The 16,673-nt window shown below is 44.3% G+C and overlaps 1 protein-coding gene across 1 annotated transcript in view; it reads left to right on the top strand.

Moving 5' to 3' along the window:
• The window catches only part of RAB11FIP5 (RAB11 family interacting protein 5), a 33,641-nt gene extending 17,966 nt beyond the window's left edge, over positions 1–15,675 (top strand). Inside the window, exons 2-6 of the mRNA XM_053458100.1 lie at positions 5,318–5,769; positions 6,839–7,517; positions 10,611–13,187; positions 14,521–14,683; positions 15,285–15,675. Coding sequence (XP_053314075.1) covers positions 5,318–5,769; positions 6,839–7,517; positions 10,611–13,187; positions 14,521–14,683; positions 15,285–15,497 — 4,084 coding nt within the window. The 3' untranslated portion in view covers positions 15,498–15,675. The remainder of the gene's footprint in view (positions 1–5,317; positions 5,770–6,838; positions 7,518–10,610; positions 13,188–14,520; positions 14,684–15,284) is intronic.
• The last annotated feature ends 998 nt before the right edge of the window (positions 15,676–16,673 follow it).

Below are 16,673 nucleotides of genomic sequence, written 5' to 3'. Positions count from 1 at the left end.
CGCTGCAACTGAAAATGGATGTTGCAACGGCCTCCAACTGTTCTTAGCGGGTTCCTTGTGTGTCGGGCTGACTTTACGCAACATTCTCTCGAAGACCGAAGCTTCTCTTTTTATTTTTGGTTGAGCTGCAGGCCGGCAGTCGATCGCGCAGGCTTCTGAAGAAGCGGCTTATCTGTTCTGTGGGGTTTTCCTGTGGTTTTTGCCATTGTGGTAATTTTCTGTTATCAAGGAGTGAGCATCGCGGGTTGTTTCAAAGGGAAAGGGTTTGGCAGGGCAGTATTTAGGATTACAAAGAAAAAATACAGAAAGGGGAGCAAAAAAGGCATAATCATTCAGATTCCTCTGGGGGTCTCATCAAACCATAAGGTTACCCCTCTCCTGACTTGAGAGTCTTGGTGTGTAAAGGGGTAGTGCCGTCCCACTGATTCAGCTCCTTTGGTAGGCTATATAGCCGTGATGATTGGATAGGACTCACCAGACTTGGGGTACATCGGCGTGGTGACAGGCTAAGAAATATATCGTCGTATAGTATGACAGAACTCGCAATATTTGTGTTTTTTGGGAGGTATTCACTGGGTGTGCGCAGTACTTAGGGCTCTTAAATGTGTATTCTGTAGAATCCTCCCCACGCAGCTACCATATGTATTAAGATCGGTTCAAACAAGGCTTTATTGAAGTAGTTTATTCATGTAAACAGACCAACCCTTTTAATGTAAAGTTTATTGGATTCTGAGGCTTTATTGTGTGTTTTTATTGGTGGATCGTTATATGTAAGGGGTGGAGTCTAATTACAGAATGCTGTGTAAGTAATTACCGCTGCTTGTAAGCCTTGCCCGTCTGAGCTATTGTAACACAGTATGTCAAGTTTTTTTTTGTTTTGTTTTGTTTTTTTGCGGCAGTAGTTGAGTGCATGCGCGTCTGCTGACACTGGGCATGCGCGTCTGCGGACACTGGGTTTACTAATCCCGGCCCCAGGAAGGCGGTTTGCGCAGGTTTGCCCACCAGTAATCAGATATTTGTCAGCCGGGTGTTGAATTTTGTGCCATAGACACTTCTTTGTATTCATTCGTAGTGTCCTGATGCGGTGCTTCGAGGACTTTCGGGCAAACCGCTAGGACTAAAAGCATTTTATTCAAGCCAGCAATAAAACAGGATCGATTTCGCTGAAACAAAGCAAATTGAGTTCTGAGGCAAAAAATGTCATGAAGAGACAAACTGGTTGGTACAAAACATCACAATTTGTCCTCCAAAAACAAGCAAAGACCTTCGGAGAGATCTTCTAGCTGAAGGAGTTATTGGCTCCTCTGCCAATGTTACAAAACGGGACACCAGTAAAAAAGAGAGAAATAAAAACTAAACAAAAAAAAATTATATATTTATATATTTTAGCATTTTATAAGGGAAAAGGCGGCAAGACGTATAACGGATAATCTGTTGACAGTAAAATATTAACCAGATAATTTTTTTTTTTTTTTTTTGGAATGTGAGATTTTATGTTGGAATCACAAATGGTGCATTGTGGGTAGGTCCTATACACTATCAGAAAAACCTATACATTTGCTAAGCATTCTGGTAACCAAATGTATGTAGGTATATAATGTGTGTGTGTGCGTGCATACATACATAGAATTTGGATTTACGCAATGTTTAGCCTCTGATTGTATCGGCTCTGGTCGTTGTAGGGTTAATCCCGCTCGGGAAGGGTAGTGTAATGGCGTGTGGGAGAACATTCCAGAACAGGGAGCTGCACCAGTAAAAATTTGGGATGTGGTTTTATCTCAGTCCAGCACCAGAAGGTCCGTCCTAACATGAATGTGCGTGAGGGGCAAGCCGTTAGCCCAGGGATCTGCCCCTGCAGTGTTGACCCTCTTTACAAAGTGCTTAACCCATTCATTTCATCTCATTTTCTTGACTATACACTAATGCATTTCCCTCCTATATTCATTTATTCATCAGATTCTTACCAGCTGGTTTCAACTGCTTAAGAGACCCAGTTCCCTAAAAACCTGACCTACCTGCCGACAGATCGGCCCCGTTCGGCCCCCCTGTCTAGTCGTCCGTTTCTCCTGCTGTAAAGACTCTGACCTTAATCAGTCGTTGGTCTCGTCTTAAATTCAGGACCTATATGTCTATCCCATGCATGTTTAATACCCTCACTGTATTACCCTCTACCACCTCTGCTGGGAGGATATTCTGTTGATTTGGTGTGATCTCTTCCCATTCCAACTAAATATGCAGCCTCTGGATTCATTTTCTACTTCTCACCCTTCTCCTAGATTGTAAGCTCGTGGGAACGGTACCATCAGCATGCTCTCCTGTGTTCTGTATACATTAGCCCAGCTCTTCTTATACATTGGCTTTTTTTTTTTTTTTTTTTTTTTTAAATAAAGTAAATCTAATTACTTTAATCAGGAGCTTTCTTTAGTAGTTTAAATGCTGTCATTAGATTAACTGCGTAATTTGTAGTTACAGTAATAGTAATAACGATAATAATAAACCCTCAAACTGGTCGGCCCGCGCTGGTTCTCTGCCCAGCCATTGGTTAATCTGAGCGTTGGGGGCGGTCCTGGTTATGGTCGTTTGGTTTTAGAGAATGTTCTCGTCGTTATGCGGCCGGATATAATTTCTGTCACATCCTCGTGTATTTGTAACTGTAAAATAAATGGTATATAATAACTTTATGGAAGTTGGGTTTATAGTAGCCATAATCAGGGGCGTAATAATCATGGTCGCCACTCTAGGGGCCCGGGAAGCCAACTCTACCATTTGTCTACCCATTTAAAGGCGCCAGGTGTTGGCAATACCCGCAGCTAGCGGTACGGAGAGTGTAGCATTCATCCAAATGAATAATCTTACACTCTCTCCCTGCGTGCTGGTTCTGAGAGATCCAACAGGCAGGAAGTGACATCACATCCACTTCCTGGATGCTGGGTCAGTCTGCACGGGGGGGAAAAGACACTGATTCTGCAGGTAGGAGCACAGGCAGGCTGTTTGGGGGCAAAGAGGGCACTGACAAGCTGTTTGGGGGTAAGATGGCGCTGTAGGACATGTGTGGTGAAGTCGGGGGTCCCAGGGCAATTTCAACTCTCCTAAAAGAATATTAATTTTATTTTTTCTTAAAAGCAATTGGTAGTTAATGCAGGCTGGGGTCACAGAGCGCTAGTTTGTGTTCTATACACCCCGTTGCCGAGAAGTCAGCAGATTCTCTAAGAAATAAATTCTCTTGTTTGTTCTTCTTCTTCTTAAAGCAAACTTTCTATGGGATCACATTACTGTCTGCATATAAATAAGCAAAAGAATGACCTCCGCAGGGAACCACCGACCTGTAACGATTCGGCACGAACAATAGGAGGATTTATTAAGATCATTGGGTAGGGAAGTCGTGTTCAGCTGCCCATTATAGATTCTGCATGTTTCGTGAATTCAGTTAAACCAGGGATGCCTTGGGAAACCCCAACACAAACGGTGTATATTCTCTTTAGAACACCGTAGACGAGAAGGGGTTAATCTTTGTATTTGCTATGAATATATAGAAGAAGCTGTCCCTCCGTTACCGCTCTCGACTGCGGTATTTCACCGACGGGTCCGCGTTTATTGGACGCCGCTACGTGGGGAGCGTTGTTTGCCCGGACATAATGCTGTTTTTCTTGGCTCCGTGTAACAGGACATGAACTGCGTGGATTAGAGCTTCATTTTAGAGTAAATAAGGGCGGTTCTATAAAAACAATTATTAAATGTAACCAGCGCATCCATTCCGTTAATAATTCCTGCTAACAGAATTTGACGGCAGATAAGGACCGTCTTGGTCGTTGGTCTCGTCTTAGATTCAGGAGCCGTATGTCTGTCCCATGCATGTTTAAATCCCCTCACTGTATTACCTCTACCGCTTCTGCTGGGAGGCTGTTCCACTTACCTACCACCCTCTCGGTAAAGCAAAAGTTCCTTTTTAAGCCTCTGACCCTCTAGTTTTAGATTCAGGCCTCCTTGTTCTAAGGTTTATCCTCCTTTAGAAATAATCTCTCCTCCTTTATGTACTTAAATGTTTCCATCACATCCCCTCTTTCTTTCCTCCCAGCTGTAAATTATTAAATATTAAATCTGTTCACTAGAATACTTTGTGTAACGCGCAGCCCCCTGCTTTGTCGTGTTAACCCCCGTCCACGTTATGGGGTTTGGTGCTTCTTCGCCGCTCTGCTTGTCATCTGGTGCTTTCGTATGCTGGGTCTGTTTCTGGAGGCTAGTAGTGGGTGAGTCAGGAGCAGGTCATGTGGAATGAGGACTCGTATGGGGGCAACACACACACACACACACACACACACACACACACACACACACACACACACACACACAGGGCCTCCATTCAGAATGTTATGTGGTGCTCTGTTTAGTCCTGTTGGTGCGTTGTACAGCGCTGCAGAATATGATGGCGCTATGTAAAAAAAAAAATAATGCCATGCGCCCCCTTAATGTTGTGAAGAACCTGCTGCTTTTCTAATGGAACAGAATCTGTTATAGAATGATCCAGATGGGTTTCTCCTACACCAATTCTAATTACTCTCAGCCACCCAAGGTTTACGGATGGCAGGTGGGTTACCATTCCATGAAACCGTTTTATTTATTTTTGTAACGTCCCTAAACCCAGTCTAATTCCTAGTGGCGGCTGCGTCGCGTTTTGCTCTTCGCTCTGGCAGAAGGGGGGTTAAGCAGGTTGGGGGTTGAAGGTAGACTTTGCCTGTTCCCGGGGCAGTGGCCGGCATCGAGGGGCCGTGCCCCGTGTACAGAGAAGTATGTGGCAGGTGTCTGTGAAGCAGAAGACCCTGGAACGCGTACCTCGCCTGCATCTACCCGCCAGGTCACCCGGAACCCATCTGGCTGCCGTACATTTTTATTTTTAACCCTATCAATGTGACCAAGCTGATATCATTCAACCCTATGCAACACGTAGAAACATAACATTAGTATTATTAATTAATCATCATATTTAATAATAATGATTATTATTTAATCCTTATTTTTGCTGGGAATGTTTAAATCCCTGCCTGGGGCTCAGGAGGTGAACTAAATTCCTTTAAAAAAAAAATAGTTTTGTATGGTTAGGGTTTGCCGTCTGAGGTCTTGAAAGCTTTTGTAATTTTACATCTTTTTCTATGTTGGCCCGATAGAAGCCATTGGTTTCGAAAGATATTGGCTCATTTTACACGAGCTTTTGAATAATTCTGGCTGTAAGAAAGATTCTGTGATGGTTTTAGTGGAAGTGATTATTATTTTTTTTTTTCTGTTTTTGACCTCTTTCACCATTTGTCTCTTTTATTTCTAGGTGGTACAATCTCCGCTCAAAGCCTGGGAAGAAGGAGAAAGAGAGGGGCGAGATCCAAGTCCACATCCAGTTCACCAGAAACAACTTGACCGCCAGCATGTTTGACCTCTCCATCAAGGACAAGCCGAAGACGCCCTTCGGGAAGCTGAAGGACAAGATGAAAGTCAAGAAACGCTTCGACATGGAATCCTCGTCGGCCATCGTTCCGAGCAGCGTGGGTCGCCTCGACAGCGACGACGACGATGAGCGAAAGCCAAAGTCCAAGGCGGCTGCTTTCTTCAAGGGTTTGCGGAAAAATTCTCTTACCAAATCCAACACTTCTCTGGGGTCCGACAGCACCATATCCTCCACCAGTGCCACGGTGCCCACCAGCGCCGGCATCACTATCGTTCTGCCGGACCCAGGCAAGAAACCTGCCTCCAGGAACAGCAGCCTATCTGCGGAGCCTACGGGTAAATATAACTACGTATGGCACGGGAGCCACCAAACCGTCGTCGTTCATTGTATTCCCCTTATCCGTCCCGAATCCTGAAGATATACCGTGTCTTTAAATTTGCGACCGCGAGCTGGGGAGCGGTTTGCAGGTCACGCGGTACGTTGGTGTTTGTAGGTGGGACACTCGGGCTCGTGAACTTCCAACCTTGTGACCAAAGCTGTGTAAAGAGTAGCATGTATGTGCCAATGAGGGGAGCTCATGTGACTGTGGGTAAGGAATCAAAGCGTGACCCGATTTCCTTATCTGCACCTCCCTGCCTGGGATCCCTCGACGGTGGGGTATTATATACCCCTTTTCTGGAGGAACGTCTGCACCGTTCAGCTCCTAGTATCCTTAAGATAGTGATGGCTCACTACTGCCCTCTAGCTGCAACCTTGAGTATAACTGGCTGCGAGCTCACGTCATCCAAAATTCCCAAACTGGAGCTCTCTCTGTGGTTCTACAACATGTTTGTTATATTTCTGTGCCGCTGTCTGACCTATCCAGAAAGAAAATGCTAATTACCATCCAATATTTTATGTAAAGGCATTATATGCACTATTACGTATACTGTATACATGTATTATTGTTTATTGATACAGCGGCTGAACGGGACATAAGGAATAATGCATCACATAACTAGTTATATACGACGTGTCTTGTCCTACCTATTGTACAGCACTACGGAATATGATGGCGCTACATAAAACAATAAATAATAATAAAGTACAGAAAGAATGCATATACTGCAATTTCAACCAGGAAATTGAGCAGACTACATGAGCCTTATTTTTGGCAAGCTATAGATCTTTATTAAAACGGAAGTTTTCGTTAAAACTTTTTAAAAATGTTAATTATTGGCATTCGGAAAAATAATAAATAGCCTTGGACAGATTCACTTAAGCCCAGAACTTTGCAGTGGCCTTTCTCGGAAGCGTTGACGCTGTTAATATAGATTATTTCTGCCAGGTGTTGCCAAGGTCTATAAAAACTGAATGTTTGTGGCTATATGTAATGGTTTATAAATTATATCTCTTTAATTGTAGCCAAAGACAATGAGGCCTCACCGAGGATGACTCATAAGAGAGCCTTCAGTGATGAAGTCAGCCAGTTGAAAATGTTCCCTGAACCAAAGTCCATCCAGAATCTGAAGATAAGCAGTAGCCCCATCTCCAAGTCTTCTCTGTGCATCAACGGAAGCCATGTTTATGCAGAAGTTCCTCTTCCAAAACCTCCCCCCAGTCCGCTGGAGAAATCTTTGCTGCCATCCAAGTCATTTCAGAACATTGTGAAGAGATCCGAGGAGCCTATTTTGAGCGAAGGATCCAGAGGACAATCCCAAGGCTGGGAGAAACCAGACAAGAAATTGGAGCAGAAGCCATCAGCCCCCAATACCTCGGCCATGGAAGAGGAAAAGATCTCTGCCAAAGCCAACATCCAACGTCCAAAGAAAGAGGAGGTCCCTCTGGAGGCAAAGCCTGTCCAAATTACAACACCCATGTTCTTTACAGACACTGTGTCCACGAATAAACCTCAAGAAATCACTGGGAAAGAAGAAAAGAAAGCGAAGGTCAACCTTTTCCACCACGGAACCGGGAAGAATGAAGCTGGTGGAAAGACCTTAGTTGAACAAGCTACGCACGGATCCTCGGTCGCAGACGACAAAGGCAAGGCTGGCGGCTGGTTTGGTTCTAAAGAAGCCAAAGACGTCCCACAGAAACCAAGGTGGGTAATGAGCTCTTGATTTTTATGAAATCTGTATTTTTAGATGTGTTGATTATCCTAAGGGTCACGCCAGGCGGATGACCTTTACTCCCTTTAGAGAAAGTTGTTAAGGAGTAAGTCAAAAGCCCACCGTGTGCATGAGACTTCAGCAACGAGTGACTGCCCAGAGAAAAGATTACCTTCTTTCATTTTCTTCCGTCTTAAAGGTCTCATACACCTTGGTTCAAAAGTTTGGGGTCACTTTGCTATCTTCATGGAAAACAAGGAAATCTCTGGCTGTAGCATAATTGATAAATGTGTTTTCCAACTTAAACTTGGGTCAACAAACACAACGTGCCATTGGGGCACGGGAGTGATGGGAGTGATAAAGGGCGACTGGGACAGAGGAGTGATGGGAGTGATAAAGGGCCATTGGAGCACAGGAGTGATGGGAGTGATAAAGGGCCATTGGAGCACAGGAGTGATGGGAGTGATAAAGGGCGACTGGGACACAGGAGTGATGGGAGTGATAAAGGGCCGTTGGAACACAGGAGTGATAAAGGGCCTCTGTACGCATATAAAGATATTTAAATATAGCAACAATAGTGGTTTACAAAATTAACCCCGTCTGTGCTGTGATCCATTTAATGTTATTTTATTGGACAAAATTTGTGTTTCTAAAAAAACACAAAAAAACAAAACAAAAAAACCCGGAAATTTTGATGTGACCCCAAACTTTTGAAGGGTAGTGCACCGCTTCCAGAATCAGTCAGTCTTGTGTTGTCCTGTTCTCCGTAGAGGGAGTTAACATTTTTTTGCTACATAATCTTAATTATTTTATAATCCTTAATGATCCCTGAGAGCTAAAGATTTTACCCATTCCGTACGGTTTTCAGTATGGTCTTCCCACTTTTCAAAGAACATTTTGCTCACACAATTTTTTTTTTTTTTTATATATATGGAATTTAATTATTCCGAAAAAGATCATTTTATATTAGAACAGCCCTTCGGTTAATGTTCCTCCTGTGCGTCATATCTAAATGTTTGAGATTCTGTTAAGCCGCTGTGGGATGTTTTCCCATAAATATTCATTCTGTTTCACCCACCTATGCTGCTTTTGTGCATTATTGATAATTTTTCTGCCTTGACATCCATCTGTTCTTGAAATATATACACAAACCCAAGAACAAGCGAGAAGGTCAGACTAAGTATGGTTTTGCTTTGAAAGGCATTTCTCTCGGACTGTATGAGAACTCCGCATGCTTTATCGTATAACGTCGGTCCGTCTCTCTTCCTCTGGTGTGTGGCTGGACCTGGGGGAACGTTATTGAACATTTCACCTGCCAATTAAGGTCCCTGTTGTTTTTAAGCCCTGACTATTGTGGCCGACCAATCTCGCTTTTTAAAATTGGTTCAAAGACTCCTCTGAACCCGCGTCCAAGGCTTTGTAAAACCAAAGTGTCATGGCACGCGGGTCCGACCCTCCCCAGATGCGCACTTATGCCACCGCTTTACGGCTGTCTGTATGTTATGCAGCTGCTCGGGTGATGGACACCGGTAGGTTCTGAAGTATGATCCACCTTCTGCTGGGAAGAATATCAGATGTCTGAGGATGTCACATACCCCCCCCATGTAATGCGTCTAATATTTAACCTCATGGACTGGTGTGCGATCTTCCTGAAGACGGTGGTCTGTTTATTCTTAAGTTGGCGTTTGTGACCTTGTTATACTACGGTGTGCAGCTCCTGAGCTACAAGTTCAGCTTCTATCAGCTTTAATGGCTACGTACATGAGCATCCGCAACATAGGTAGAGGAGGATGGAATGAATTCATACCGCATGCTATCCCTGCAAGTAAATGTGGTTACGGTTCTGCAGCATTACACGGGTTGCATTGTGTTTGTTATATAATGGATTGAGGTTGGAAAACCTCCTTGTACCTTCTAGTTATGGTAGCCATTGCCATATCTTGGTTTGCATTGCTTGGGTCAAATGGCTTTGAAATTGGTCGGTAGTTTGATGCCATTCATTGAACCGGTACATCTCTTCAAACTATAACCTGCCAAAATCCATACCTACCATCCATAACTGGCATATATATATATATATCTGTACCTAGCTTCTGTAGTGGTCAGAAGTCGGCATTTAATAACTTTTTGTACTTTTTATCCTTAAAGAACAGTTCTGTTGGGATGGGAGTTTGCTCTTTTTCAGTGGACTGGATTATGATATAGATCCCGAATATAAGGATTATTCAACCCTCTTAAATCTATGATATTGCATGATAAACGTATGGAGTTCTCAGGAGGTCTCAGGGTTGGCCACCAGTTGGATAACTGATCTAGCACGAGATGTTATCAATAATCCTGATTATCATTAGATTAGCGTTATTGAGACCTAGATACTAAAAAGTTAGTTTTGTTGTAGTTTCCTACTTGACCAGAGAAGCAACACAGAGAACAGATCCTTAATGGTCTACAAACGTATTTGCAATTGTACTCCATAAATCCACAAAACACTCAAATCCAGACATAGACCGGTATATGGGTTCCTGGAACCTCTCCGTATATAAGAGTATAAACGTTATTTTGAAATGTATCAGTCTGTGATAGCCGTAGAAGATAAAGGGGGGGGGTTGAATTTTGGCTGGGGGAAAAAAAGAACAAATAACTAAACTGTCTTCTTGAAAGTGCTTAACGATACCTAAAGCCATATGTCACTCCCTTCTCTCTAGTAGGTGCTATTGTATTTCCAACAGGCCTATTAGTATGTATGCGTGTGTGCGAATAACATAGGAAATGCTGTTTGGCACTAACCAGGAGGACTATTTTGTCTTCCTCCACAGCCTGGATGTGTCTCCTCGGGTAGAAACTAGCTCCTCTGCTTCTTCATACCTTACCTCTGGCTTTCCTATCCCCAACACTTTTCCCTCTCCTTTAGCCGATCCTGCTAGCATGCCTAAAACTAACCTTGTTGCAGCTTTTGATAGTGGTGTCTATGGGAACCTATCTGCCAACAACCCATTTCTCAACTCAGTAGAGACAAACCCTTTCTTCGAGGACTTCCTCATTGACCAGTTACTAAATACTTCTTCACCTGCTCGCTTTTTCTCTAGTTTTCCCTCTGGGTCTATTGCTACCTCAGAAGCTGCTGAAAGGGGCTCTTCTCTTGTGGAGGAACACAGTCCATTGGCCTTTTCTTCATCTACAGAAGATTGGAAGAACCCATCGAGCCAATATTCAAGAGACCACGGCGATGCCTTCACTGAAGGCCACAACTTCAAGTTTACTCCAAGCTCTTCTTCAGTGGGTCGTCTAAACGCCGCAGGATGGGAGCAACAGTTCGATGCTCTTGCATCAAGCCGGCTTCAGCCAGTCGCCAATAACCAGTGTCTACCAGACACAAAACTACAGGATCCCAGTGCCTCTCATTATTTGTCCTCAGACGCTTCGTACTCTACAGAAAGAACAGGCGTCTTAAGTGAAGAGTCAAAGACCTCCATAGAGTCGGAACATATGATCAACACCTTGCCTAGTATCTACACAAGCTACGTTAGCGTAAAGGTATTGGAGACACACTGGCCTGTTGATGCCTTAACAACTGAAGAGGTTTCTCCTTCCCTTCCAAATGTGTCAGTAAGTCAAAACACGCCATACATTCCCCTTGCTGAGTACACAAGATCCAGGACACCCACCCAGGACTTATCCAGAACCTACAACCATGACACAGATATGTCTGACCCACCAGCTGCTGGCTATGAAATTAACAACCTGAGTTTGTGTCGTTTAGACAAGGAGGTCACAGAATTATCTGGTGATAGTGTTCTTCAGAACCCAACATCTGGAAGGCTTAACACCACTGATCATATACAAGCCATGTGTTCTGAAGTAAATAAGGTTGACACGGCAAACACTTCTGGAGATAGTGAAAGCAGGGTTGCTGCTGTCTCCCCTCTGGTACCGGTAGGAGATTCCATGGCCAGGTTATTGGATTCATCTGTTTTACTGTTTGATAATCACGCCTTTAACCCAACTGTACCCCCTTTGCATAGGGCCATAACAGAGGAAACCATAGATAGAGAGGATGTGTTCAATGTGAACTCTAAAGAGAAACTTGAATACTCTGCAGAATCTGAAGGGAAGGCCCGCATGGAGTCAATGTCCAACAGGTTACATGCAGTTCCTGATCAAGTAACCGTCACCAGTGGAGATGATAAAGGGGTTAATCAGTCAGAAATCGGATTGCGTGCCTTAATTGACTCTGTAGGGTCTCTCGCCCCACCAAAGCCGCCACGGCTGATGTCATCTGTTTTTGAGGGAAAGGGGACTAATGGTGATAATTACAAACAAACAAGTAATCAAGACACAAGTAGAAAACGAGCCGAGAGCCCAGAGGAACAAAGGCAGGAGCCGAACGTTGGAGTGAGCAAAGAGACTGTCTCTCCAGTGATCTGTTGTCCTATAATTGAGGTTAACAGCCCAGAGCAACTTATTGGAGAGGACACTCAATCACCCGCTAAGGGCCCTTTACCTAGCTTAATGGAAGAGAATAATGATTTAACAAAGCTGGGCACCACTAATGGGGAACACCTGTTGGATGTAAATGAGACATTGGCTGAGCAATTCCGGACTTGCCCTTCAAAAGTCTCGCTAGACGCATTAGATCTCTCGAGTGTAGAGGAAAGCTCGAATAAATTAGATGTTTTGAAACGTGGACCGGGCTCTGAGTTAATTGATTGTGGTCATTCAGAAAAGCTTAGAAACGTGGAGGTCATAAAACAAAAGTGCGACCTTTTCCTAAAGCCTCTGCCGGTGTCCAAGAAGGATAAAGAGGTTGAGATGGAATCTTCAGATTCCTCAAAGAAAGTTGAACGTTCTAATGTACTGTTTTGGTCTGCTCTCGAGGAGCCACTTCCTAACAACATAACAAATCATTCAGAAGTCAACCAGATTGTAGAAGTTAAGTGTGGAAATCTGCTACAATGTGAAGAGGTTACAGCACAAGGTCATATAGTGGAGGACAATACTGAGCCAAAAGAAAATCTTAAAATCCCAGAGACAAAAAGTGAAAAAATATTAGAGACCAGTACAAAGGGCTTAAAAGCTGAAAGCCAGTCTGGCATTTCTTTGAGCCAGCTGTCCACCTGGTCAGCAGATATTATCGTCGACTTCAAGAATGAAGAATTCTGGAGGTCAGAATCTGACCTCTTAGAGGCTACAGACATCAAAAGTTTGCCTTCACCTGGCAACCCCTTTACACCAGCAAACAAAACCCCTCCAGTCTTGAGTCACAAAAACCCCTTTGTGGAACCCACAAACGGTAATGAAAGTTCTGAGGTCTCCTTGCAGGAAGATATAAGTTTCCAAGAACTTCATAGGCAAGCAGCTCTTAAAGTCCTACCACCCATTACTCTCCCAACCGATGTGAAAATCCCCTCCCTGCATGGCAACCAACCACTGGCTTTCTCTACTCCTTCCCTTGTAGCTGTACAGAATCCTAAAGTATCCAAATTCCCTTCTCCTATTTTGTCCTCTACGACCTCGGCGGTCACCGGCACGACCAATACCTGTACAGCAGCTCTCTCCTACCTCCAGTCTCCTGCTACCAGCTCTGTGGTGACATCTGCTACCCGTTCAGTTTTACCCCAGGAGACACAGCCGGCTGAGAGCCCCTTTTACCCACTGAAAACCAGGTGAGCTCTACATGAAAGGTGTGTGTGTGTGATGTACGCTGTCCATTTGATAGCCTTTTCGTGTTGACCTGGAGAGTAATGGCATGTTCTAGATCAGTATGTCTGGAGAAGACACCCATTGTAGGTCAGTTACATTTGCAAACAGATTGTCCATATTATGAATTCTATTCATATCTGTTTTGTAGAGCTGACCAAAACGGGGAAGTGCAGAGATGGATAAATTAAATACACAGTTTTACAGCCGATATGAGATGTTCTAACCAATTTCTCCACCGCTTTTCCCATTCTAGCTCATTGTACTCGAACACTAGTGACCCCTTTTTATGAGCTATGAATCATAGTTTGTACTGAATACTCCTGGGTGGTTCTGAACTTCTTTAGTGGGATGTTGTTGCTTCTGTAATGGTAATGGCCCTGTCCCTTGGCAAGTCTCGATATGTCATGCAGAGACCTTTTGGATCACAACTGGTCTCCAGGACAAGATAGAAACAGTTTTGCCAAAGTAAGAACATTCCATGGTTCTACTGTAAAGTCTTGTATTCCAACCTCTGAGTCTGCTGCAAAGTGGAATTTAAGATATGGTTTTGGCGTTCCAGATAACTGAGCGGAACATCTCACCTATTGCCACCCTAAAATACAGGAATTAAAAACAAAAAACTGGAATTATTGATAAAAACTAGTACTAGAGGAAACTATTGGTCTTCTCGCCAAAACAGACTGCATGGTCCAGGAACATTCCGTTTCATACGGCGATGGATGGAAAATGTTTCCAATCCCCTATGTGACATGTTGGAGGGTAATAAATAAAGGAGTTCTTGTGCAAAGTTTGGATCCTGCCATAGGTTGCTATGGTGATAAGATCACTTTTAATAATTTGCACCAGATAATTTTTATACATAACCCCCCCCCCCATTTATAAAAGTTGAGGTCAAGGCTTTTGCTTCTGTAGCAGAATACCTCTGGTCCCAACATATTAACATTCTGGGGAACTTCCCGTGGTAGTTCCCAGGCTGACAGTTAAGACTACAATGCACTGAGGGATCATGGGAAGTGAAGGGAAATTAGCATGTAATGTAATGCCTATGCTTATTGGTGGAGGCAGAGCTCAAAAGTCCGAATCTGAATGTTCTAAAAATGGCCTAAGTGATTTTAGTTAATGGTTCTCTCAGAAGTGACGGCTCCCTTTGAAGCCACTGATGCCGCTCACCTATCTCCTAAAAACCTGACCTTGTGCTCTAGAACTGAGACTGCTTTAGAGACGCGTTTAATTTGGTGGACCTCTAATTATCCCGTTTTGTTTTGTTTGGTCTCTCCTCGTTTGCTTGTTTTTCAGTCCCCATCCCGTGAAGCCCATTAGCGCCGCGCTGTCCGACTCGGAAAAGAAGCCAAACAAGCCGGCTCTGAGCACGGCCATAAGCAGTGGGCTGGAGATGCTGAAGTCGGTGACCGGTGGACAGCACCCGGCACCCAAAAAGCAGGAGCTGGACCGGTTGAAGGTGAGTGAGGTGCCTTCGGTTTCATAGGGGAGTAAAGACCAAAGCAGAACCCGCAAGGTCGATTACCTGCCACGTCCCTCACAGGTAACACTCTGTAAAGGTTAGACGCAGCCGTGGGCCCCCTGGGTACCACCTGGCAGGATAAATTTAATTATGTTTTACCCCCGAGAGCAGAGGGGCCCTGTTGTCGCTGCGGTCGGGTCCCGTGGTGCTGCGGTGCGTGATCACATTAATGGGCTGTGGTTTCCTTGGTGGTGCGTGGGGACCGCGGAGAAAGCCCTGGTGGAATGGGAGGGTTAAGCTGTTTGTTTCTCGTTACCAGCCGGCATCACTTCCCTAGCAGCGCATGGACTTTGTTATGTTATTAACTATTTATTTCTTTGTTTATAAAAAACAAAACAAAAAAAAAACCCTGAAACTCTTGTGTTTCCAAACAAATCATTAAGCAGCTTGTATTTCTTCAATGTGACTACATATAAAGGTATTACAAAAAACTGTGTATATGTATGTATATGTATATGTATGTATATAGATAGATAGATATAGATCTATATATATAGATATTTGCGTGTCGTAACCTCGGTTTCTCCGTCTCCTTCAGGATCTCTGTTCTCCGGACGCAGCCGCTAGGTATTATCACCTGACCCACGACGAGCTGATCCACATGCTGCTGCAGAAAGAGGCCGAGCTGGGCAGAAAGGAGGAGCACGTCCACGAGCTGGAGGACTACATCGACAAGCTCATGGTCCGCATCATAGAACAAGCGCCGACGCTGCTCCAGGTCCCGCTGGAGACCACGAAGAACAACAAATAGACAGCGCCGCGTGGCAGCCGCAATCTGGGAAACTCAGGAGCCGCTCTGACGCGTTTTCAAAATGTTCGATAATGATAGAAAAAAATTATAATGAAAAGGCAAGGGGGCCATCTCCGCACCTCCACCGAGCCCATCCCACCGCGGGAAACCTGCGAGGACCCATCTTATGTGTATGAGAACTGGGGGGGTTCTATTGGTCTTAATGCTGGACTCTACAATACTGAATATACTATTACTTGTATATTTTCCTTCCCAAAAAGCTTTGACCCCTGGGGCGTCTCTACCTTTTTTGAAGTCCCTGTGTACAGCCGTTGAGCGTTTCGAGAAGGTCGTGCTACCTCGCAGTCGATTTTGGCTGCAGACCCTTCGACGCAAACTACCGTTCATTACAGAATCTGCTTTCATTGTCGTCCGGTGCGATGCAGGCCGGTGACTTTGGCAGAAACGTGCTAATTGTGCTCAATCCTCCCACTAATCAGTCGGTAGACAGCAGGTACATTTGAGGACAACAAGGTACCAGGAGAGGCACGAACTAGATCTGGAATTTGTGTCAACCTTGGTCCTGCCCATGTGTAATTTTAGGTGGCTAAACGTACCGCTTGGTGGCATTAGCTAGGATTTCTTCTTTTAAATGAATTTAGTTTCTTTTACAGTCTGATGTTAGGAACAGTCAAAGGGCTGCACTGGAATTGACCAGTTGACCATCTAAATCTGTCCAACACGGTCCAAGTTTTATATCGCAGACGGCGAAACCCGGGTCATTCGGGTGACCTGATTTCACATCCACGTAAACAATGATGAGATCAACCTTTAAAGACCCAAAGAGCGATCGCTACGTTGTGTTCGTCAACCTGCTGAGAATTGATAGACGTTGCGTTACAATTCTGTCGACGTTCGGATGATAGAGTTGTCCGTTGCAATGTCCTTTAGTATGTGAGACAGGGCCCGCGCATGCTACATTGAGCATATGACTGGCTCTGCAGACAGGACACATACTACGTTGATCTATACACTTAGCTGGGCTTGTAAAGGCTCTATATGATCCGTTTAGGTTTATATTCTGTTGTAGAGGAACCAAAGTGTCCGCTACCCACCAGAATCAGGACTACGGCTAATCTAGGACCATATGCCAAAGCATTTAAATGCGTTTTGGGTCTGAACATCCATTGCGATTGT

The sequence above is a fragment of the Spea bombifrons genome, chromosome 1 (genome assembly GCF_027358695.1).
Source record: "Spea bombifrons isolate aSpeBom1 chromosome 1, aSpeBom1.2.pri, whole genome shotgun sequence".
NCBI classification, from domain to species: Eukaryota; Metazoa; Chordata; class Amphibia; order Anura; family Pelobatidae; genus Spea; species Spea bombifrons.
Note: the sequence above shows the minus strand (reverse complement) of the source record. Positions and strands in the feature narration are given on the sequence as shown.